Source organism: Callorhinchus milii, unplaced genomic scaffold (genome assembly GCF_018977255.1).
Source record: "Callorhinchus milii isolate IMCB2004 unplaced genomic scaffold, IMCB_Cmil_1.0 Scaffold5, whole genome shotgun sequence".
Lineage (NCBI taxonomy): Eukaryota > Metazoa > Chordata > Chondrichthyes > Chimaeriformes > Callorhinchidae > Callorhinchus > Callorhinchus milii.
The window spans coordinates 67279178-67305433 of NW_024704746.1; the positions used below are offsets into that span (position 1 = coordinate 67279178).

The 26256-nt window shown below is 47.7% G+C and overlaps 1 protein-coding gene across 1 annotated transcript; it reads right to left on the reverse strand.

The window, feature by feature from the left end:
* Window positions 1-3034: 3034 nt before the first annotated feature.
* On the reverse strand, window positions 3035-24153 carry ccdc3a (coiled-coil domain containing 3a). Its single transcript, XM_007907628.2, has 3 exons — window positions 23504-24153; window positions 17568-17742; window positions 3035-3357 (listed from the first exon to the last, which is right to left on the reverse strand). The coding sequence occupies exons 1-3, from the start codon at window positions 23866-23868 to the stop codon at window positions 3091-3093; spliced, it is 807 nt and encodes a 268-aa protein (XP_007905819.1). The 5' UTR covers window positions 23869-24153; the 3' UTR covers window positions 3035-3090.
* Window positions 24154-26256: the final 2103 nt, after the last annotated feature.

A 26256-nucleotide genomic window follows, 5' to 3' on the forward strand; every position in this document is an offset into this window, starting at 1 on the left:
ATTTGATATAGCGCCTTACGTCTCGGCAAGACATCTCAACAATAATAATACTAGTAATCCTTGCATTTGGTATAGCGCCTTATCACGTCTTCGAGACGTCTCAAAGGGCTTCACGGCATATACTGTGAAGTGGAGTGACTGTGTATTTTGTGGGTGAAACGCGGCAGCCAATTGCGCAGAGCAGTGTGGATTGAGAGACTTGAGACACTGCAGCGCGCAAAGCAGTTTGAGATGTTTTGAAAACGTGATAAGGTTCGATTATCAAATGAAATGATATTATTATTATTATTATTATCTATGCACCTCTCTTTTAAACATCCCAATTGATTTCTGTATCTGAGGTGTTATGGGTTCCCAACGCGTTCTCTTACACGCAACAACAATTAACAGCTGGAGCAGAGTTAGGAAGGTGGTGAGAGGAGAGGACACTGGAGCCTAAGTAGGAATCCTGCCATAGAATACACAGTTACTGTTTTCCTTCTCCCAACTGTATTGACTCTAATCCTCATTATAATCCAATTGTCATCTCACGGCCGAGCTATGTGTGGGTCCAAATCTCTCTGAATCGCCTTCATCTGCATGGTCACACAGCTGGCAGTCACTGGCCAGTGGTCCAATAGTGCAACAGGTGCCCTGGTCTATACACCCGCGAACCTCAAGCCGTGTGAGCGGCAGGATGCCCCGCTTTGTGACTCAGAAAGAGCCCCTCGCTGCTTATCACAGTCTCTGTCTTTTGTTGCAACCCATCTGTGTGAATCATCATCCATCCATCCATCCATCGGTTTGTGGCTCTGTGGTAGCTTTCATGCCTCTGAGTCAGAAGGTTGAGGGTTCAAATCCTAAATCAGAACTTGGAGTCACATAGTCTAAGCTGGTGCTCCAATGCAGTGCTGGGGGGGGGGGAATTGTCGGAGACGTTGTCCGTCGGGTGAGACATTAAACCAAGGTCCCGTCCTTCAAGTGGACGTTAAAGATCCCGCGGTGCTATTCGAAAAGAGAAGGGAGTTTTTCTCTCTCTCTCTCTCTCTCTCTCTCCCGGTGTCCTGGCCGACAATCCCCCCAAATCAAATCGGTCGCTCGCTCCACAGCTGTTTGTGGGGACGCTGCTGTGCGAAAATTGGCACAAGATGCACAGTCACTGCACTTTACCGTGAAGCGCTTTGAGATGTTTCAATGATGCGATAAGGCGCTACATCAATGCAAGGATTACTTTTAATGTTATTATTATTATTATTGCTGCCAAAAGCGATTTCAAATTGATTCCAGCAGTAGAAATTGGGTCTCGGATGTACCTTGTTAAACATACTTAGCAACAATACCTAATCCCCCTCCGATGGGTTCCAGCTGTTGATGATTGTGATTCTGTGTTTAGAAATAAATCTTGGCCTTTAACAAACTCTTTTGCACATATTTATACACTGACGTTTGGAAAACTTCCATTTTGTTCTTCCTCCCATGTGTTTGAGGTCAACCAAATATCGGCTGTTGTTTCCAGTGTGTGGGAGTGCAGTGAAGCAGTGTGTTGTTGGGTCACTTGAACAAACGTGTTCAATGTACCCTATTACAGGTGTAATCTCACGATTTTTTTTTGGTCAGCCACACGCGGAATCCCATCACTGGCTCCAAGCTGACAGGTCTGGCCACGGACTGTGGGAATCGAGCCCCCCCCCCCCCCTCCCCCTCCCGTCACGGTCTCCAGTCCGGTTCCTGACCAGGAGGGGCCGCAGTGTCCCAGGGCACTCACTGCCGACGGCAGCACAGCCCGGCCCGGCTCATCGGCAGGACCTGGAAGGACAGACCAGTCACTGGGGGCCGGGAATCCTTCCCCCTCGGCTCCTGTTAACCCCACAGCCAAAGCCCTAACTAACGGGGAGGGTGGTCCTAGCCGGACAAGCAGCGGGAAAGCTTGGCCGACGGTAATATCAATGGCCAAGCCGTGTGGGTTTAGCTGGTTAGACATCAGCAGTTACCCCCAACGCACACTCTGAGCTCCCCCCCCCCGAGCCTTGGCTTTAGCCAACCTGCGTCTGGTACTTTTGCATCCTGTCTGGAAATGAAATAGCAAGTCTTTAATCCATGAGAAAGAAACTCGTTCCCGAAGGTTACCATTGTTTATTGGAAGTGCGGAAACCAGCCTACAGGGCCGTGAGGACACAGTGACAAGCTGTGGGAGCCTGAGACGTGCAAGCTTCTCAATCGTCTCCATCTTAACCTTCTGTAAAGAGAAAGAGCTACGTTTGCCGTACGTCACAACACCCGTCGCCAACACGTCTTATGTTTATTTTACACACGCGCTGACGATCGCTGAACTGGAGCACATCTAACACGGAGTGGATCCAAATGTTGTACGGAGGCGTGGAGGGGGCGGGGGGGGGGGGGGGGGGGGGGGGGGGGGGTCGGCAGAGCTACTCTGTCAATAAGTCACCAGAGACGGAAACAGACAGACAGAGAGAGAGAGAGGGGGTTGTTAGCTCACCTCACCTCCAAGCGCGAATGGGTTACTTCCATTAATAATAATAATATTGACGTCTCAAAGCGCTTCACAGAAAATACCGCAAAGCGGAGTGACTGTGTATTTGGTGGGCAAACCGCGGCAGCCAATTGCGCACAGCAGTGTCCCACAAACAGTCGTGGATTTTTTTTTAAGGGATTATTACCCCCTCCCCCCGGGAAAACTTACCCCCCACCCCCGCCAATGTGATGAGGCGCTATATCAAATGCATCGATTATTATTATGATTATTATTGTTATTGTGCGAAGGGGCCCTGGGAGTGAGGTTAAGAGGTCTTGGCTTGACATCGTTGAGGAATGCTCGAGGATTGCCCTGAGCTGACGGAAGGGGGCAAGAAGGAAGTGGGGGAGAAGGGAGTGAGGGGGGAGAAGGGAGTGAGGGGGGAGAAGGAAGAGAGGGGGGGACAGGTGCCCAGCGCCTTTACCCCCCCTGCCCCCCACTCCCTCCCTCCCTCCCTTCCTCCCCCTCTCCTTTAACATCAGTTCAATGGAGGCGAGGAAGAGGAAGGGTGCGGGGGGGGGGGGGGGGGTGAATTTGCAGAGGAGACAGAAGGAACAGTTGGGGAGTGACACGGTTGGCTACACTTTGAGGAGAGTCCCGCTGGAGTCTGGCTTGGAGTAGTGTGGGCTTTGGTTGCCGCTCATGGAGGCTTTCTCCAGCAGCCGCTTGTTGAGTTGCTCCACACGTTTGCTGTTCTTCTTGACGTTGCGCAGGGTCCTCTTGATCCGCTTGACCTTGTCCTTCAGCGCCCCGTTACGCCTCTCGAGCGAGGCCACTTTCCTCTGCAGCTTCTTCACCCGATCTTCCTCTTCGAACAGAGCCTTCTGTATCGTGGAGCACATGAGCTGCCAGAGATAGAGAGGGAAAGAGAGAGTGAGAGAGAGAGGGGAGACAGGAAATTTCAATCACTTGCATTTATACAGCTCCCTTTGTGTAGTCCTGTAGCTCAGTGGTGAGAGCGCTCGCCGAGAGGACCTGGGTTCGATTCCAGGGCCAAACAGTAATAATAATAATAATAAACTTAGACAATAAATATAATAATAATCCCGTCATCGGATATAGCGCCTTATCACGTCTTCGAGACGTCTCAAAGAGCTTCAAAGGATGCAGTGTAAAGTGTAGTGACTGTGTGTTTTGTGGGCAGGTTGCCTTACTCCACACGCCTCTGTTTATCTAGCAGTGAGGAAGATTACATTTGTATAGTGCCTTTCACGTCGGGAGGATGTCCCAAGTAAGAACTTGATTGGTAGTTGATTGGGGGATCACTTTTCTGGGGGTAATAATCCCTTCAAAAAAATAATAATGATTTGGTCACTTCAATCCACGGCTGTTAGTGGGGACCTGCTGCGCGCAATTGGCTTTCGCGTTTCGCCCACAAAATATACAGTCAATTCACTTTACAGTATAACCGGTGAAGCGCTTTGAGACAACTCGAAGACTTGATAAGGCGCTGTATCAAAATGCAAGGATTATTATTGTTAATATTATTATTGTTCGCGAAGGGATTATTACCCCTGGAAAGCGAACCGCCAGTCGAATAACACCCGGGTTCCTATTTGCTTCTGAGTAAACATCTGGGTGTGCGCGGAGTAAGGAAAATGGGCTAAGGTTTCAGCCCTCCCGGGAATCGAACCAGGGTCCTCTCGCTTGCGAGGCGAGCACTCTAACCACTAGAAATAATGTTTTAGTAGTTCCAAGTTTCTGGGATGTACAGTTGACTTCTCTCTCTCTCCCTCTCCCACACTCTCTCTCTCTCTCCCTCCACCCCCCCCACCACCCTCCACATGCCCTGAAGTTACTCACCAGGTCTCTAGATCAAAGCTTCCCCTCTCCCGGTGGGGTGGGGGCGGGCGGGGGGGCAGAGTACCATTACTGTTTGCTTACATTACAACTGTCAGCAAGTTAATGGTTCAACGCCTGGAGACAGACAGACAGGAAATTTCTGTCTATGTGGTGTGGACAATAAATGAGCAGGAAGGGTAGACATGTGTGATAAGGGTCAGTCATCTGCACACGGAGGGCGAACCGAATCATACATCATTTCCCATCACAGGCCTCAAATTCCCCCACTGTCTCGGCCCTTTCTTTATTTTATTTTTTTGGGGGGGGGGGGGGTGGTGGGGTGGGGGAAACGGGGTGGAAATTCGTAAAAGAAATCAAACCGCACAGCTTGCTCTCGCGGATGCAGGCAACGTGAGCACGGACTTGCGCCAACAATATATACAGTCACTTCATGTTACAGTACATCTTGTGAAACACTTTGAGACGTCTCGAAGACTTGATAAGGCGCTTTATCAAATGCAAGGATTATTATTATTATTAACTCTGCAGTGATGTCAGGGGAGCGTTCGTGCACGCACGTGTGAGCAGCAACAACAACAACTGACATTTCCACAGCGCCTTTCACGTCGGGAGGACATCCCAAGGAGCTGGACAATCAGGGGTTTGGACACGAGCAGGGGGTTTGGGATCAGGAGGGGTGGAGGGCAGGGAGGGTAGGGGTAGGAGGGTGGCTGAAGGCGCGGTCGAAGAGTAGGGTCTTGAGACGGAGCCTTGAAGGAGGCGAGGGAGGGGGCAGTGTGTTACAGGGTCAACCTGAGAGTATTCGGAAAAACCCTTTGAGACCTCTCAACGACGTGATGAGGCGCTGTATCAAACGCAAGGATTATTATTATTTATTATATATTATTATCTCCTGTGCCCGGGTGGGCTGTCTCCAAGGTAGGAGCTTGCGAGATACGGAGCCGGGAGAAACTGGTTTACTTTTGGACAACCATCAACCAAACTCAAGGGCAAACAAATGGTGTGAGAAGCCGTGTTAATTTGGAGTAAAACAGTTAAACGTGTAACATATCTAATAATCCCTGCATTTGACACAGCGCCTTATCACATCTTCGAGACGTCTCAAAGTGCTTCACAGGATACACTGTAAAGTGAATTGACTGTATATTTTTTTGCGGGCGAAACGCGGCGGCCAATTGCGCACAGCAGCGTCCCCACAACCAGCCGTGGATTGAGTGACCACCCATTATCATTGTTATATTATTATTAGAGAAGTGTTTCAAATTCAAATTAAAAAGCGTTTGATAAGGTTAATGTAAATAGGGCTGTTCCAGTCCTGTCAAAGTTATTTGGAGTAAAACATCTAAACAAGTTGAATGAATCAGAATAATATTTAATAATTATGATAATAATCCTTGCATTTGATACAATGCCTCGTCACGTCATTGAGAGGTCTCAAAGCGCTTCACAGGATATACTGTAAAGTGGAGTGGAGTGACTGTGTATTTTGTGGGCGAAATTTAAGCAGGAAATCACAGTTCGTGGCCAATGTTTACACTCAGTGCTGAGAAGAGAATCCGCTTTCTCTTCCCAAGCAGTTTTGAATCAATGAACATCAAGAGCCTCTGTGTAATTTGGAAAGGCTTTAGTGGTAAAGTAGGGGGGGGGGGAGACCAGTTAGGTACTTACCTCAGCCGGCTAATAAAGCAGCTTTTATAGACTGAATCCGTTCGACATCAAACACAGACCGCAGGGCAGAGCAGAGCAATTAACATGTGTGGATGTCTGTACCTCAACAGCCGACCGAATGCAATCCCTCTGTGCCTGACTCCTGCTAATGCTGCCCGCAGCGTGGTCCATTTACAGGGACACGCAGCTCTTAAAATAATTATTCTTTGTTGGTCAGCCTGGTGTCTGGCACATGCGGAAACCCCAACATCGTGCTTAAGAGTCTCCGAACCAAGATGAGAACCTAATTTGTTTTGTGAGGCGTTTTGACAACGTTATTACGAGGCTGTGTCAAATACAAGGCTCGTGATGAATTGCTTTGCTCCTCTTCAACATATCTTACTGATGTTTTCATCCGGATCTGATCAGCAAAGCTTTGTCAGATAAGAAAGGAGCTTCCTCTTCTGACGATCATCTGCAAACAATAGGCTTCTGTAAAGCATTGCAGCGACTAGACAGATGGGAAGATAATCTTTCCGAGCCCGTTTTTTGGTGTGCCTTTGCGTACGTCGTGAGTGTGTTTGCGCGTGTCTTTGCGTGTGTGTTTTCACGTGCGCGCGCGTGTGTGTGCATGCGCGCTTGTGTGGGTGTTTGCGTGCGCATGTGTGTTAGCGTGTGTCCGTGCGAGTGTGTTTGTGTGTTTGTGCGATGTGTGCGTTTGTGTGCGGGTGTGTGTGTGTCCGTGTTTGTGCGCGTGTATCTGATCTTCGCCGAGACACACACGCAACATTGCAATCTCCCGCCGTCTGTCTGGGGAAGTCAGCATTTGAGCCATTATTCCAGTGAATTAAACGGATAAACCTAATTGTCGATGGTATCTCAAAGCAGACGGTATCCCTCTGTCCTGCTAGGGTTTCAATCCTCTCCCAATGTGACTGCACCTAATATGTAAGCGAGGTGGGGCAGATAACAAGACCTCAGTGAAGCTTCGTATCCGGAATTCTCTCAGAATTCCTGCCCTACAGTCAGTCGCAAAGAGCAAAGATGTGACATTCCAGAGCGCTCACCTCGCAGGCGAGAGGACCTGGGTTCCATTCCCGGACGGGGCAAAACCTTAAGTGAAGACCCCTTACTCCACACGCCTCGGGTCAAACCGAGCAGTTAGTAGGAACTCAGTTGTTAGGCGATTGGCGCTTTCCAGGGATAATAATTTGGTCACTCAATCCATGACTGTTTGTGGGATGCAGCCGTGCACAAATGGCTGCCGCGTTTCGCCCACAATCAATCCACTTTACAGTGCATTCTGTGAAGCGTTTGAGACGTCTCGACGACGCAAAAGCATTTGCAAGGATTATTATTATTATTTTTGACATGCTGTCTTTCTCTGTGATATATATAATAATCCTTGCATTTGATATAACGCCTCATCACATCTTCGAGACGTCTCAAAGCGCTTCACAGGATATACTGTAAAGTGAATTGACTGTATATTTTGTGGGCGAAATGCGAAAGCCAATTATGCACAGCAGCGTCCCCACAAACAGTCATGGATTGAGTGACCAAATTATTGTATATATATTTTTTAAGGCACTACCTCAAATGTAAGGATTATTATTAATATTATTATTTTTGACATGCCGTCTTTCTCTGGGTTATCCATGTCTGGGGACTGTCAGGAAGAGGGTTGGGGGTTTGGAACAAATCTTCTCAATAGTGTGACAGTGTTAACAAATCTAATTTCACGCAGTCGGATACAGATTTCCACACCTAACATTCCTTGCTCTCTGTTAGGAGGGTGTTGCTGGAGAGAGACGGAATTAGCCCGGAGATTAGATGGTTCAGGGACCCGTCGACTACTTTATCAAACCCAGCAGCAATTTAAATTGTGAACGTAAATGCCGTGAGCCACAATGCTGAGTGTGCTGACATTCCCCGGAATTAAATAGCCCCCCGAGGGCTTGGAGAAACAATCCAGGCTGACGCTTCCAGCAGCGTAGTAGTTAGAGAGCTCGCCTCGCAAGTGAGAGGACCTGGGTTTGATTCCCGTGCAGAGCGAAACCTGAGGCAAGTTTCCTTACATCACCCACACGCCTCTGTCTAACCAGCAGTAAGTAGGAACCCGGTTGTTAGTCGATCGGCTCATCGCTTTCTGGGGGTAATAATCCCTTCAAAAATAATCTGGTTACTCGATTCCCGACTGAGAGTGGGGTTGGGGGGGTGAGGCGGAGGGATGAAGGGAGGTGGCTCCAAAGGGTAGAGGGGTAGTGATGAGCGGAGGAACGCACAGCAGAGGGAGGGTTGAACAGGAGCGGGAGTGAGGGTGACACTAAGAATAATAATAATCATAATCCTTGCATTTGATGCAGCGCCTGATCACGTCGTCAAGACCTCTCAAGGCCCTTCACGGGATACACTGTGAAGTGGATTGATCGGGTATTCGGTGGGCGAAACGCGGCAGCCAATTGCGCACAGCGACGTCCCACAAACAGCCGTGAGGGTCGAGTGACCAAAAAAAAAAGGGTCTAAATTAAGATACAAATCATCCAACCCTATGGCCCTGTGGTTTTGATGTTTAGGTACAGGAGAGTTTTTGAGAGGATCAAGAAGAACAACTTGCATTTACACAGCGCCCCCCCCCCCCCCCACCCCACACGCAGGATAGCGTCCCAGAGCGCTTGACATTGGCGGAGCCCAAAGCCAAGCCGGGGAGAGGGGGGGAGGTGATCAAGGCACTGAGTCCCGGGCTGTTAGGCTGAGTCAGAATTGTTTGTGTTCCCAGAGCCATCCAACTATACGGTTAAGGGTCATATAAGGTTAAGGGTTATCTGCTCGATATTCTGCTTGAAATCTGACCCACTGTGATTAGCCAGTGCCTGCATACCTCCCTCCCCCCTTCTCTCCCCCCCTCTCTCCCCCTCTCCGTACGAATCTCCTCCTTGTTTTGCACAAGACCTGTTTTTTTAATAAAAGGCTGATCTTTTTTTCTCAGGGCTCAGTCTAATTGTATTCAGCAGAGAAATAAAACAATAATATGACGCCTTATCACATCATCAGAGCTCTTCGTAGGATTTTTAATGGAAAGCGTAGTGACTGTGCATATGTACCAGGCGGGCGGGTGGTGGTGGGGGGGGGTAGGGAACGTGGAGCTGGCCAGAGCCCGCTGAACGGAGGGAGTGGACGGGTCAGTAAGGGGTTAGCAGGTCACGGAGGTAGGGAGGAGCGAAGCTGTGGAGGGCTTTGAAAGCAAAGGCCAGGATTTTGAAGCCTTTTCTCTGGAATCCTGTATAACATGTAGAGGCTGTGAGAGAGAGAGAGAGAGAGAGGAGAGAGATCGGCAAAGCTGCCCCAAAGGAGCAAACCCAAGGAGCAAAAAGTCAGAGACTGGAAATTCCTAAAGCGCCTGGAAATGTCCAGTTATCTGAGGATCTGCTCGGAACGCACTTCTGCCCTTAGCGAAGGCTGGCGTCGGGGATTGAAACCATTCGATCTCTTCGCCACCGTAGAACTACATCCTGAAACACTTGATATCTCTCCTGAGCTATTAGATTCAAGTGGGGATTAATAACAGGTCTCGACCTGCAGTTTCCCACGCAACTGTGTGTCGGCCCGGCTCGGTTTACCAGCCCTCTCGCCTCGGATTCAGGAGGTTGTGGGTTCGAGCCCCCACCTCGGGATGTGGAGTCACACAGTTGACGCTCCAATTCAGCGCTGGGGGTGGTGTTGCATTGTCGGAGGCGCCAGTCCTTCCGATGAGACGTTCAACCGAGGTCCCATCTGCCTGTCCTGTCTCAAGCGCTCTGGGTCGCTAGCCTGCGTGAGGCGCGCTACACAAATACAAGTTGTTGTCGGCGTCCAGGAGGACATTAAGGATTTCATGGCGCTTGACTGTTATCAAGACACTCCAAAGAGCTTCACGGGATGTTCTGTAAAGTGTGGTGACTGGGTGGATTTTGCGGGCCAAAGAGGCAGCTAATTTACGTACAACAATGTCCGCCCCCCCCCCACCCCCAACACACACAACCATCGAGCGAATTCCACTCCCTTCGCTCAGCGGAACTCGCCTGCTTCATGACCCCCCCACCACCTTGTCTGCCCTCACTCTTTGCAAATCCATCCCGGAGTTCCTCTGCCTTGCCCCCTCTCTCACCTCTTTCAAAGTCTGTCTCAAGACCTTCCTTCCCACAGCCCCCGTCCCCACCCCCAACTCAGATACCAAACCAGGACTGACAAGCACCTTGGGATGTCTAACCAACGTGAAAGGCACTAAATAAATGTGAAGTAATAATGAGATAATAATAATAATCCTTGCATTTGATATAGCGCCTTTTCACATCATTGAGACGTCTCAAAGCGCTTCATAGAAGATACTGTAAAGCGGAACTAATTGTGTATTTTGTGAGTGAAACACAGCAGCCAATTGCGCAGAACAGTCGTGGATTGAGTGACCACATTTTTTGTGTGAAGGGATTGTTACCCCCGGAAAGCGATCCGCCAACTGACTAACAACCGGGGTTCCTGACTACTGACTGCTGGTAAACAGAGGCGTGTGTGTGGAGTGAGGAAACTTGCCTCAGGTTTTGCCCTGCTCGGGAATCGAACCCGTGTCCTCTCCCTTGCGAGGCGAGAGCTCTAACCATTGCGCTGCGTGGCTCCGCATCGTATAGTACTGTGGTTGAGGTTTGCTGAGCTTAAAATAAATAGTTTGACACGTTGAAGATGGGACAGTATGGCCGACATTCTGGAAGGATGAGATCAAATGTGGCTGAAGGGCTTATTTCATCTGAAGCTTTCTTGTGATCTTGCAATAATGGTCTTTTTTGGCCTGGTGCCTAATATACCCTGCAGTGAATCTCTGCAAGATGCCACAGAGAGAGAGAGAAGGAGGGAGAGAGAGAGAGGGGGGAAGAAACAGCTGTCAAAACAGATGTTGCCATTCATTCTCACCCACCGCTGCGGTGTTAGAAGCAGTTCTGTGGGCTGCTTTGCTCCACAGAATAATACTGTATACATAATAATGCTTGCATTTGATATAACCCCTTATCGCGTCGTCAAGACGTCTCAAAGCGCTTCACAGACCCTACTGTAAAGTGGATTGACCGTATATTTTGGGGGTGAAACCCGGCAGCCAATTGTGCCCAGCAGCGTCCCCACAAACAGTCGTGGATTGAGTGACCAAATTATTATTATCACTTTTTTTTTTGAAGTGGAGCAATTGACTCCACTAATCGACTAACAAGCGGGTTCTTACTTACTGCTGGGTAAGCAGAGGCGTGTGTGTGTGTGTGTGTGGAGTAAGGAAACTTGCCTAAGGGTTTCGTCCTGCCCAGGAATCGAACCTGGGTCCTCTCGCTTGCGAGGCCAGCGCTCTCACCACTACAGGATTGCGCTGTAAATGGAGGTGAACTTAAAACACCTCCGACATCTCCGGTTACAAAATAAATCGCCTTTTGTTCGGGACTTTCCTGTCCGAAGAATGCCAAAAACTTGCATCGAAATAAATCAGTTTGCAATCCAAGGCTTTAATTAAGTCCGTACTGATCAAAAGCCAAGGAAAATAAGTGGAGCTTCTCTGAGCCTGTCCACAGTATTTATGTTTGCTAAAGCCAACAAGAGGTGGGTGTTTAATTTGGAACGCTCTAATGTTAATGTGTTTATGGACATTTCCAGCTTAGCAGTGATGGTTGTTGTGTGTATGGGCGGGGGGTGCAGGGGGGGCAAAGAAGGGTCTCCATTGTCAGAGGTGCCGTCCTTCGGATAAAAAAAAAGTTACAATACAACTTGCTTCAGCCGGTCTTTAATGATAATTATTAATAATAATAATCTTTGCATTTGATACAGCACCTGATCACGTCGTTGAGACGTCTCAAAGCTCTTTACAGAATATACTGTAAAGTGAATCGACTGTGTATTTTGTGGGCGAAACGCGGCAGTCAATTGTGCACAGCAGCGTCTCAACAAACAGTCGTGGATTAAGTGACTAAGTTTTTTTTTGATGCGATTATTAACCCCAGAAAGCGATCCCCCAATCGACCATAACAACCAGGTTCCTATTTACAGCAAGGTAACAGAGGCGTGCGGAGTAAGGAAAGTTGCATAAGGTTTCGCCCGGCCGGGGAATCGAATCCGGGTCCTCTTTTGCTTGCGAGGCGAGTGCTCTAATAGTGAGCTACAGGAATGTACTGGAAGCTCACAAGAACTGGGATGACGAGGCTCCCCATGTACCAGACACCTAGCAGGGTTTTCTCTCTTTGGAAAATTTACAGAGCGAATAACAATAGAAATGATTAAGAGATTATGAGTTTAATCGGCGAGTTTTGTGTGTAAATTATTCTGAGAGTTCCATGCGAGACAGTACGTTTCCCTGTGTCTGGAGTGGAATGCGCACTCTCTATCTCTCCCATCCTACCTGGAGGGATGCAGTCTGCTTACCCAATCCCGGAGAGTATTAGGCGCAGGTTGGTAAGGGGAAAGGTTTGGGGGGAGTCCAGAGTGTGCGTTGGGGAGTAACTGCTCTGTCCTTGGTCCCCTTCTCTTCAATATCTATATGCTCCCTCTTAGTTGGTGACATCATCTGCAGACATGGGGTCAACTTCCAAATGTATGCGGATGACACCCAACTCTACCCTCGACTCCAGGACCACTGAGGTCCTGACGGACGATCTATCAGACATCAAGGCCTGGATGAGAGCTAACTTTCCGCAGTTGAACATCAACAAGTGCCTTGGGATGTCCTTCCGACGTGAAAGGCGCTGCACAAATGTAATTTGTTGTTATCATTGTTGCGTCCTTTGTACATTCGGATACAACGTCAAACTGAGGTTCCCCCGTCTGCCTGTTCAGGTGGACGTAAAAGGGAGTTTCTCTCGCTCTCCCGGTGTCCTGGCCAAGAATCCCCCAAATAAAAACAAGTATTGGTCATTCACTTCATGGCTGTTTGTGGTACTTTTCTGCGCGAACAAAATTGGCTGGCCCATTCACCTACAAAACACAGTCACTTCACTTCACAGTAAAGTCACGTGAAACGATTCAATGCTGTATCAAATCCAAGGATTACAAAAACAGTCAGAGAGAGAGAGAGAGGGAGAGAGGTGGGGGGGAAGATATATGAGAGAATAATGGAATAATGCCAAGCTTGGGTTTCAAAAGCCTCTCAAATGGTTGTAGAGACAAGATAGAGCTGGAGAGAGGGAGAGAAACAGACAGACAAACAGACCGGGAGGGAGAGTGGGGGAGGTGGAAAGAATTCTATGAGGTTAATTGCATTATGGCTCGAATCCCAAGGTTAAATTAAAGATAGTTATAATAAATAGACCTTTCATTTTACTGCTGTGTGGGTTTTCATTTGGGTTTTAGAATATTCTGCTTCTGGTAGAATACCAGGCTGTTTTTAGGCTATTTTTCTGCTACTCTCTGCAGATTGGCTCTGAACGCGACAACTGTCAATGCACTCGAGTCCCGTAGTGTAGTGGTCAGAGCACTCGCCTCGCAAGTGAGAGGACCCGGGTTTGATTCCCGGGCAGGGCAAGACCTTAGGCAAGTTTCTTTACACCACTCACACACCTCTGTTTACCCAGCAGTAAGTAGGAAGTTGGTTAGTGAATCGCTTTCCTGGGGTAATAACCCCTCAAAAAAAAAGTTGGTCACTCAATCCACGACTGTTTGTGGGGACGCTGCTGTGAGCAATTGGCTGCCGTGTTTCGCCCACAAAATACACAGTCACTACACTGTACAGTATGTTCTGTGAAGCGCTTTGTAGCGCACAGCAACATCCCACAAACAGCCATGAAGTGAGTGACCAATTCTATAAGATTGAAATATTATTTTTTTATTTATTTGGGGGCATCTGTTGGCCAAGTTATAATGTCCGACAATCTCGAGAGGAGGAAACTCCCTTCAACTGCGGGATCTTTGACATCCACCTGAACAGGTACAGATGGGACCTCAGTTTAATGTCTCATCTGGTCGGTACTCCAGTTCCTGATCCAAACAGGTCCGCAGGTCTCCAGACCAGTGCTGATAGCAGCCTGGCTCATCAGCAGGTCTCAGCAGCGCCACTCAACACCTGTTAATTCTGCAAGCCAAAGCCCTAACGCTTAGGTTGGTCCTAGCATGAGAAGCAGAAGGAAAACTTGCCAGTCAGTGCTCTCAATGGCAAGCTGTGGGGTTTTAGCTGGACAGGCTCCAGCAGCCACACTAATAATCATACCAATTCTTGCACGAGACGTAGCTCCTTATCACAGAAAGCGCTTCACCACATAAAGTGAATTGACTATATTTTGTGAGCGAATGCGGCAGCCAATTGTGCACAGCAGCGTCTCACAAACGGTCATCGAGTGAGGGCCCACTTTTTTTTTTGGAGGGATTATTACCCTCGCAAAGCATTCCGCCAATCGACTATCAACCGGGTTCCTACTTACTGTAGGAATCAAACCCGGGGCCTCTCCCTTGCGAGGCGAGTGCTCTAACCACTGCGTTACGTGTCCTCCTCGGATACACAATCTGGGATCCCCAAGTCTTGGCATTCGTCAACCTGCATCTGCTACTTTCTGAAATGAGGTAAGGAGGCTGCGTTCCTCCCGGGAGAGAGAGAGAGAGAGACCACAAGCATTTCATTCCAGACACAAGGAGGTTTCCATTTGTAGGTGTCACACAAAAATACACACATACACCACACACACACACACACATACACACACATACATGGAAATCTCTGTCTGCTTTGGATATTCGTAAAGATGGTGATGGGTTTCTGCATGTGTCAGACATCAGACACCCGGCTGGTCAAATATAAAAATAGTTCTGTGGAGATGCTTGAAAATTTTGGAATTCAAAGGGATTGAATTGCTGTCGTCACCTTTAGTTGGGTGTGAGGAATACTTACAAGGATACAGTTATTATCTCTTATAATAATAATCCTAATAACAATCCTTCCGTTCTGGTATAACACCTTTCATGTCGGGAGGACATCTCAAAGCTCTTCACCAGGAATTTTCTGTGGACTGCCTGAGAATACAGCGGCCACAATTTGCACACAGCAGTGTCCCACAAACAGCCATGAAGTGAATGATAGATTGGTATTTGGGGGATTGTTGGCCAGGACACCGGGAGAGAGAAAGTCCTGACTTAGGTCTTACTTATGAGGTCGGTATTCACACATCTCCCTCATCAGCCTTACCGGCTTTCTACATGTCTCTGGTGTCAGGCTCCGCCACTGTTGAGACGCTAACCAACATAAGGGCCACTACATAATGCAAATGGCAGTCCTTTAAACCCCATCTCAGTAGAACGATTAGTCCGTATCTGTTAATCTCCTTAGAAACGCTTGTTCTGTTTTGTTCCCTTGGTTCTGTCTGGACGGGTTAGGTGATGGGACGGGAGGTGGAAGTTGGTATAAACATGGTTTAAAGGACCGTTGTATTTGTATTTTTCCTGTTTACAAACAAGAACATTGGCAGACAAGCAGACAGATTATAATGTGGGAAACGCCGAGAAATGAGATTGAAAGATCTGCCTCGATCTACTAAACAGACAACAGGCTCCATACGCTGAAGTTTCTGCATCGCTAGTAGCTCTTGTTTATTTAACAAGGCGAAGGGTCGGGTAGACGAGGCTGTTTCAACAACAACAACAACAACAACAAGATTACATTTGTATAGTGCCTTTCACGTCGGGAGGACGTCCCAAGGCGCTGGACATTGCATTTCAGACCCGAGCTGGGGCAGAGCGGCTGAAGGCTCTCCCGGGAATCGAACCCGGGTCCTCCGCTTGCGAGGCGAGCGGGATAACCACTGAGCTACAGGACTCCACTCTCCCAAGATGCAGTGATTGTGTATTTTGTAAGGCGAGCGGGGCAGCCAATCTGCGCACAGCAACGACCCCACAAAAGAGCCACGATGTGAACGATCGATTTTGTCTGGGGATTTGTCGGCCAGGACACCGGGGGGGGGGGAGAGAGCGAGCGAGCGAGAGAGAGAGAGAGAGAGAGAGAAACTCCCTTCTATTTTCAAGCAGTGTCATTGGAATATTAACGTCCACCTGAACAGCCACAGATAGAATCGCAGTGTAACTCGAAGCCTCAGTGTGTAATTTGCTCCCACAGCCTCTAACTCCGAGACGAGATTGCTACCAACTAAGCCAAGGCTGACAGGTTTACAGTAAACGAGAACACATCTGGGCTTTTCCCCAGGACACTGTCCACAGTTTCCCAGGTTACATGTTTTACCTCAATTGCACAGTGTGCGCAAAGTGCTGTGCAGGATTTACGGGCTGCCGTGCCCGTGGTGTGCTTTATTTGCCTTTCCGATTCCCAGCGATGCAGGTTAAGCGTGGAAGAACCTTAAACGACCTGCCGTGGGTTCAGCGCGATTCAAAAAGCCCTGTTGCTGTGATCCTCCAAAATACGTTCGCGTATAAAACACACAGTCACTACACCACAACGTCAACAACAACTTGTGTTTATGTATTTCACAAGTTGGACACTGAGCAAGGGGGAGCTCACAACAAGTGGGTGATTGGAGTTGAGGTACAGCTCAGCCATGATCTAATAGAACGGCAGAACAGGCTTGAGGGGCTGAGTGGCCTCCTCTTGTTCCTACGTTCCTTGCGCATAGNTTTTTGTGACACGTTCAGAGGTGTTGCGCTCACAAAATACAGTCAATTTACTTTACAGTATATTGTGCGAAACGCTTTGAGATGTCTTAACTGTGTGATAAAGCGCTACATCAAATGCAAGGATTATTATTTCCGCAGGATGCTCTATAAATGCAGGTTGTTGTTGTTGACATTGGGGTCTAAAATGCATGGTTGGGGCTAATAGCCCAAGGGCTAACCCTATCCAAACACACGGGCCTGCTCTCAATTATGTAATTAAGAACGACAAAACATCCTGCAAAGTGGCTTGTTATGTTAATCACATAATTAAGAGTGCATTTGAACATTGTTAGCCTGTGGTGGGCGAATAGCCTCAACCGCATTTTAGACCCCACCCAGCCCTGCCCCAAATGTGTCTCCGCGACCTTACCCTACCAACTCAGCTGTTCCCTCTGATCAGAGGTCCCGGGCCTGCTTCACAGATCCCACCCCACCATCGGTGGTCGGGTTTTCAGCCATTCTGCCCTCCACTCTCTGGAACTCCATCCTGGAATCCCTTCAACTCAGCCCTTCACTCGCCTTCATCAGGTCCGTCTCAAGACTTTCCTCTTTGAACCGCGCCTTTGGTCATCTTCCCCCCCACCCCCACTCTCTCACCCCCACTCCTTCGCCCGCTCACCCCCACTTGCTTTGCCCCCAACCCGCTTACCCTCGGCCCCCATTCCCAGCTCAGCCGCAAATCTTGTGACAACCACAACAACAAGTTGCATTTATATAGCGCCCTTCACACGGGGTAGAGTCCCTGAGCGCATAAACCCTCCCGACGTACAAGCAGGCGCTTGTAAACACAAATGTAAATAAATTTGTGTCGTTCTGTTTCGTAGATATGAATATTCAATGCGGAAAAGCAAACGCAGTATAAACACAGCTCTGGGAATGATTCAGGGCCATATGTCCCTGCGTCAAGAGGCAATATTCTCTGTGGGGATGAACAGCAGATGAACAGGGCACTTACCCTGTGGTCTTCCTGAATCTCCCAGTCCACGGTGAATGTTTGGAGCTGTTGCCCATGTGTGCAATTAGCGAACTGGAAGAGACTCGAAAACATCTTTCTGTTCTCCGTCGTGTCCGGGAATATGGCGTCCTGAAAATTCACCCCGTGTGGGAGAATGTTATAATTGTCATCCATCCTGCCAAGATGTCGGGGAGACGAGAGAGAAAACGAAACACGGCATTTCAGTGTGACTGGGTTCACAATAACAATGCTTTGCAGTCGACGCAGCACTTTATCACACTGTCGAGATGGCTCAAAGCGCTTCACGAGATGTACCGTAAAGTGTAGTGACTGGAGTTTTGTGGGCGAAACGAGGGGAGTTGTCAGCCTGGCTCTCGCCTCTCAGTCAAGTCCCACCTGCCAGGTAGTCATTAAATACCCTGCGATGCTATTATCCCGGTCAATAATTCCCCAGATTAAGAAAAAAATGGTTATTGATTTCCTGATAGTTTATGGGATGCTGCTATGGATAAATTATTTTAAAAAGTAGGAAGTAATTCTTGCATCTGATAGCCCCTTTCAAATCGAGAGGACGTCACAAAGCGCTTCACAGCGTTAAGTATAAAGTGTAGTGACTGTGTATTTTGTAGGCAAACTGGCTGCAATTTTTGCGAACAAATCCACAGGCACTCCACTTTACTGAAAGCTTGGTGAAGTGGTGTGAGAGGGTTTGGTGTGATAAGGCTCTGTATCTAGCGCAAGGATTATCATCATTATTATTATTAATCTAGCCTGGTTTAGGTGTTAACGCTCTCGCCTTTGATTCAGTTATGGGTTCAATCCCACACGGAACTCATGTAGTCTGGGCCGACACTCGAATGCAGGGCTGGGGAGTGTGTTGCATTTTCGGAGGTGATCCTTTGGATGAGCTGTTAAGCTGACGTCCCGTCTGACTGTTCAGGTGGAACGCTAAAGATTCTATGGCGCTATTCGATAAAGAGAAGGGAGTTTCTGTCTCCCGGTGTCCTGGCCAACAATCCCCCAAATAAAATCGATCACTCACTTTATGCTTCTACATGGCACTTTGCTCTGCGCAAATAGGCTGCTGTGTTTTCCCACACAGTAAAATCCTGCGAAGCGTTTTGAAACTTCCTCCCGACATGAAAGATGCTGTCCCGAATGTAAAGATTATTTTTATTAGGATTATATCCCTGGAATAGAAAGCGAACAGATTATTCTGGCATCTCTGTTTGGTATGTTCTCTCGGGAAACGCATTTGCATTTGATATTTCAAACTCTGTGAAGGGGAAAAACAGATTTCAGCCACATGCGAGATCACAGCGATGCCAGAAATCTCGACACATGGTGATGAACTAATGTTGGCTAAAACGCAGTGGAAGATTAACGTTCTGAAAAATACGATTTTTTTTAATAAAGGAATTTACTGTAAAATGCTCCAATTGGTAGCAAATATGATTAGCGTTTTTTTATTTTTTTAAAAAAAAAAGGCAGCATGCCTCAAATAATAAGATATATCGGGAACGAGAGAGAGATTGGGATTAGGTTAGATTGGAATTGGGTTGGATTTAGCCAAACTGGCGCCAGCACACACTAGTTTTCTTTGTTCTGATTAAATAATAACAATTTGTGTTTGTACAGTGCCCGTCACACAGGGCAGGGACTCAGAGCGCTTAACAGTGTTGGAGCCTGATGCCGAGCCGGGGAGAGGGAGGAAGGAGGTGACCGTAAGCACGGTCGAAGAGGAAGGTCTTCAGTCCTGATCTAAAAGAGGGGAAGGGGGGGGGGCAAGGCGGAGGGAATGAGGGAGAGAGTTCCAAAAACTTTGGGGCGTAGTGGCTGAAAGCACGTGGATGGTGAGGGACAAGCAGGAGGCCGGAGCCAGCTGAGCGGAGGCGATGGGTAGTGGAGTGGGGAGAAAGCATATCAGAAGGATACGGAGGTGCCAGGGCATGAAGGGATCTGTAGACGAGTGAGAGAACCTGGAAATTGAACGTACTATGGGGCAGAGATGCCACCTGGGTCTAGTTTTACTCTGTTTTTCTTAGCATTGCGGAGAGCACAGAATTTGGCAAATGCTTAGCAACGTAATTGAGTTAATCCTCCGTGGCAGTCTCAGGAGTCCAGTTCCTGAGCTGGTGAATTCAGTCTCAACGTCAAAGCTAATTTCCTGCAGGTCTTTAAAAGATGCTTTAAAAGGAAGGCTGCATTTAAGAATTTGCCAAATTCCAATTGTTCTAAAAACTACATAAATAATGCATTGGATACAGAGTCTTTCATGTCAGGAGGATAGCTTAAAGCAATTCACAGGAATTACTCCAAAGTAATAATAGGAATAATCCTTCCATTTGATATAGCATAGCGCCTTATCACTTTGTTAAGACGTCTCAAAGAGCTTTAAGAATATACTGTAAAGTGGATTGAACCCGGGTCCTCTCGCTTGCGCTCTAACCACTGAGCTACAGGATTTTGTGGGCGAAACCCGGCAGCCAATTGCGCACAGCAATGTTCCACAAACAGTCGTGGATTGAGTGACTGAATTATTATTTGTCATTATAATTTTTTTTGAAGGGTTTATTACCCCCAGAGAGCGATCTGCAAATCAAATAACAACTGGATCCCTATTTACTGCAAAGTGTAGTGACTGGAGTGTCAGCCTGGACTTTGAGCTTAAAGTCTTAAACTCTTAAACTCATTGGATTCTTATAGGTGCTTCACATCTGCAGTGACGGGTCACGTTTAATTGATGGCATTACGAATACACTCAAGATCACCCGGGTGACCTCTGCCCGAATGCTTTAACCCTGTCACCCTTAAGCATAGCAGTCGATGTTTTGGGTATCGCACCGAATCTCAAATTGATTGATGAAATGGTTTGTGGAGTGTTTATTCCAAGCTACAACTTATTGGCGTTAACCCAGCAATTTACGCCATGAAAGCAGTGGATCAGGAAATGGAGTGAGCCCCAGGCACACAGTGTTTTCAGTCAATAAATGTCTCTTATCTGGTTTAGGAAACCGGCGACTGAAATTAATCCTGAGCCAGAGTGGAATCTGGATGACTTTCTGAATGGGTGGTGGGGGGGGTAACAATAATAATAATAATAATCTTTGCATTTGATATACCTCCAGGTTAATTCCTAGCCTCTGATTGTCCAGCGCCTTGAGATGTCCTCCCCATGTGAAAGGCGCTATACAAATATAATTAGTTGTTGGTGGTGTTCTTACTTACGGCTAGGTAAGGAAACTTGCCCAACATTTTACCTCGCCCGGGAATCGAACCCGGGTCCTCTCGATTGCGAGGCGAGCGCTCTAACCATTGAGCTACAGGGACTCCATATCTTGTGAAATGGTCATCAGGAGGGAGCTAGAGAAAAATTAGTCTCAAGGTGATACAGGGATGCAATCATTCACTTCAAAAGGTGAATAAACCTGACTTGTTCGCCGGGACTATGGGGAAGGTCCATCTCTTTTACATCTGGTTTCGCGCACAAAACACACAGTCAATTCACTTTACAGTATATCCTGTGAAGCGCTTTGAGACGTCTCGAAGACGTGATAAGGCGCTGGAACAAGTGCAAGGATTTAGCGCCGCGAGATCTTTAACAACCACCTGAACAGGCAGACAGGTCAGACATCCTAGAACTCCAGCAATGCAATCCTCCTCCCCATCACTTCATTGGATTGACTACAATCTGCTTCTCTGAAATCCCTTAACCCCGGAAAACATTCCAAATGCAACGTAATCAAATTGAAACAGTCCAAACTACAAACTGAGTCCGGTCAGTGTGAATTTACCAGGTCACTGTTTATGCTGATTTGGAAGAAAAATTTCTTTGTGAATATATTCAGAAAACAGTTGTTGCCTTGACATTATTGTTACTGTTTTTAATAATATTAATGCTTACAATTTGATGTAACACGTAAAACGACAGATTGTCTCAAAGCACTTCACAGGATTTACCAGGATTTTAAAGTGACTGTGTCATTTTGTAGATATATTCAGCAACCAGCAATTATCCTACTAATAATATAATAATCCTTGCATTTGATATAGCGCCTCATTGAGACACCTCAAAGCACTTCACAGGATACTGTAAAGTGGATTGAATGTGTGGGTGAAACAATAAATGTCACCACAAGTACATAGTAATTCAGTAATGGGCTATGTGTCAGCTGTGTGAAGCATTTTGACAAATCCTCCTGCGATGTTAAAGGCGCTATACAAATGTAAGCCATTGTTTAAATATTTCACTCAAATTCCGAATCCAGAAATAAAAGCCAAGGACAAGATCGGGCTGACATCTTGTCTGTTTTCCGAACTTTTGAAAGAAAAGGTGCATTATCATTGAAAACAAGTTAATGACAATCCTTGCATTTGATATAGCGCCTTATCACGTCTTCAAGGCATCTCAAAGAACATACAGTGAAGTGAATCGACTGTGTATTTTGTGGGCGAAACGCGGCAGCCAATTGCACACAGCAGCGTCCCCACAAATAGCCATGGATTGAGTGACCAAATTATTATTATTATTTTTGGGGGGAGGGATTATTGTCCCCGGAAAAACCATCCGCCAATCAACAAACAACCGGGTTCCTACTTACTGCCAGGTAAACAGGTTAAGCACGTTTGACCTTCGGGAAAATCCTCGCGAAGTAAGAGTACAGAAACTGGTTCTAACAAAGTATGTCTGGTGATTTATTAAAGGGTGGACTCATGTGAAGGCAGATGTACAAAAAACTTTAAGTGGCATCTTCACAGACACAGACAGTTGTTTTCTTTATAAACGCCAGTTTTTTTTACAAAAGTCTTTTGAAGTTTAGCAGAAGGACTCTCAGAAGTTGTTGGAATGAACGAATGTTAGTAGCAGCCAAAGCTCAAATGGACACACATTTAATGGGAATATTTAGACTTTCTGTTTGGTCTGGTCTTCTGTTATGTTATTTTTAAATAAATGAATGAATAGAAAAACACAGCTTCCAAGTTAAGACTGAATTCAACAATCTGGTCGATGCTCTGAAATAAGTTTCATCACTCCACTTTACAATATATTCCGCGAAGTGCTTTGAGACATCTCGAAGACGCGATAAGGTGCTATATCAAATGCAAGGATTCTTAATATTATTATTAGAGTGCCATGAGATCTTCAGGGTACCTATAATAATAATATTTAAAATAAATATTATAAACTTTAATTGATAAATATATATTATAAACTTTAATTGATAAATATATATTTAAACTTTAAATGGTATACAAAGAGCCAGTTTCACATAGGAGGATGATCGTCTGGCTCTGGCCTCCTGTTTATCCCTCGTGCCCTCCGTTCCACCATCGGTAGCCACGCTTTCAGCCACTACACTCCGAAACTCTGGAACACGTTCCCTCTATCCCTCTGCCTCGTTCCCTTCCTTCCCCATCTTCAGGTCCGCCTGAAGACCTCCCTCTTCGACCGTGAGTGCGGCCACCTCCTCGCTTGGCATCGTGCTCCGCCACTCTCAAGCTCTCTTGGACGCTACCCTGTGTGAATGAGCACTATGTAAACACAAGTTGTTGTTGTTTTTGGAAGGACAGTTGAGGGTGCTGTCCTCATTCCCCTCCTCTACCCTCTCCAAGCATCAGTGTTGTGTTGGGCAAGTTTCCTTACTCCATACGCCTGTTTACCCAGCAGTAAGTAGGAACCCGCTTGTTAGTCGATTGGTGGATGGCTTTTCTGGGGGTAATAATTCCTTCCAAAAAAAATAATCTGGTCACTTCAATCCACGACTGTTTGTGGGACACCGCTGTGCGCAATTGGCTGCCATGTTTCGTTCGTCCGTCCGCAAAATGTACAGTCAACACACTTTACAGTCTATCCTGTGAAGTGTTTTGAGACATCTCGAAGAGGTGATAAGGCACTGTATCAAATATAAGGATTATTATTATTATTTGTTTGTTACCTGAGGAATAAGAAATAGCTGTTGTTCTCCATGACGGTGTGGGACTGACAGGAGAAGTAGCCGAGGCCGGTGAGATTGAACCTGGATCCGGCGGGCAGTTCCAACATGCTTCCCCAAGCCTGGTCGCAGAGCATCTCCACCTCAGCCGAGTAGAAGAGGCTTGTCTCGTATTGCCAGGGCAGGTAGTTATAGACGCTATAGATGTCCTGGTGGATGGCCAGCACTTTGGCGAAGACTATGATCTCGGCTAGCTCTGCCCTGCAACCCTCGCTCAGCGGTCTCCAGTCGGTAGGGAATTGGCATGTTCGAGCCCTGTTGAACACGCAACCTGCGAGGAGGGTGAGTATCAGCAACGGGGACACCATCGTGATGTCTTCAAACCACAACAAAGTAACTCTGCAAACTTTTTTTTGGAACCGCAAAGTCTCTTAACTTAGTCGCCTATCATAAATAGATAGATGTCGAGAGAAAGAGAGAGAGAGAGGTAAATAGGAAACATGTGGCACTGAGGGATGTTGTCCCAATTTTAAGCAACAGCCAGTGTCCCTGACTGCCACGGTTTGTGACTGCTCGTCTGTGTGCGCGCGTGTGTGTTTCAAAAAAAAGAACACACACAAAATCTTGAATGAAGTTGATCCATAGCTTGTCCACTCCCCTGTGGTGAATAGGGACCAATCCTGAAATTCTACTCTGAACCAACCAGTCAGCCAGTCAGTCAGTCAGGCAGTCAGCTCCATGCAGTGTTTAACTCTCTCACAGCCATGGGAATGTTTCTAATTGGAATGCGAAACTTTGCACCGTTATTAATGTTATCGATATACTGGATTAACAAACACACATTCACGTAGCGCTGATGGGTAACACTAACGTTAATACGAAGGTGAATGATGTAAAGTAAATTGCTTTACATTATTATTGATATTGTCTATACAGCGATTGGCCGCCACGTTTCGCTCACAAAATATAGTCAATTCACTTTACAGTCTATTCTGTGAAGAGCTTTGAGACGTCTAGAAGATGCGAAAAGCGCTACATCAAATGCAAGGATTATTATTATTATGATTATGATATTAACAAAGACAAATTCACACAGCAGTAATTGGTAACATGAACAACACTAATATGAGTTAAATTAACATTAATTGCTTTATTATTATTATCAATATACACAGAGTCCTGCATCGTATTGGTTAGAGCACTCGCCTCGCAAGCGAGATGACCCGGGTTTGATTCCCGGGCAGCGCGAAACCTTAGGCAAGTTTCCTTACTTTCCCGGGAGTAATAAAAAATTGGGTCACCCAATCCACGACTGTTTGTGGGACACTGCTGTGCGCGATTGGCTGCCGTTGTTAGTCGATTGCCGGATCGCTTTCCGGGGATAATAATCCCTTCCACTGGAAAAGGCTCAGACTTGACTTGAGTTTAATGTCTCATCCGGAAAGACAGTTCCTCCAACATGGCAGAAGAAGAGGTTAGAAGGCACTTCATCACTCGGTTAGGGTTTGGCATTCATCATCACAAGTGGCTGTTTGAGGCTGATTTAACAGAATCATTCAAGCGGAAATTGGATAAGTAGCGTAATGATAATAATAATTATCCTTGCAACTGATACAGCGCCTTTCATATTGGGGGGGGGTGGGGGGCGGGACGTCTCAAATCGCTTGACAGGGTAACAAACTGTAGTGATTGTGTGTTTTGTAGGCAAATGGGGCTCTGGGGAATTAGCCGGAAAATGGAGTTAATAAGGAAAAGGTGATTTAGCATTACAGAGAAGCGGTCGCACAGACACGATGGGGGGCAGGAAGGCTCCCCTTCTGCACTTCGGGAGGACCTCGTGCGTTTGTAAACCGTTCTCAACCTCAGGACCACAATTCACGCCGAACGCAGGCGGTAAAAATACTGACGTCGGGGGTTAAATTTTAGACCTTCCGCCCCCAAAAAAACCCACACGTAGCGGAGGGATAGATATTCCGAACGACTGTACACGGTGTTTATGCCAACGAGGACTCAATCCGAGGTATGACCGCGCCATCTGCTGGGCAGACGGAAGAGGGCTTCTCTAATAATAATAATAATAATAATAATAACAACAACAATAATAATAATAATCTTTGCATTTGATATAACGCCTTATCAGGTCGTCGCACTGACTCTGCACTGAACTCCAATGGGGGGGGTGGGGGGGGGTGGGGGGGCGTTATTTTTTCACGAGGCTTCTTTTTTGTGAGGTCGGGGGTCTCGGGCGGGCGGCACCGGGGCAGAGGCGCGTCCGGCCGCGGTCCTGCGGAATGGCGGAGCGGGGCTGGAGGGGCTGAATGGCCTCCTCCTGCCCCTACGGGACCTACGCTCCGGCCCCGCCCACGACGGAGGGCGCCGGCCGCACCCAACCGGCCCCGCCCGACAGGAGCCTCCCCCCCCCCCCCCGCGCGGGGGGCCTCAGGGGCGCGGTCGCCGGCCTGACCGACCCCGGGCGCCGGGACCATCCGGGGGGTCCGGTCAAGGCGGGGTGGTGGGGGGGAGGAGGGGGGAGGGGAGGAGCCGGCGCGCATGCGCGACGAGGGCGGGTTGGCCAAGCCCCGGGTGGAGGGGGGGAGAAAGGGGGAGGAGCCCTCACACTGCGCAGGCGCGGGGGCGGGGCGGTCGGGCGGGCGGGCGAGGGCGCGCGCGAGGCGGTCTCGATCCGCGCAGGCGCGGGGGGCGGGCGCGAGCGCGGCGGTTGGTTGGGTGCGTGAGTGGGGGAGAGGGGGGGGTCG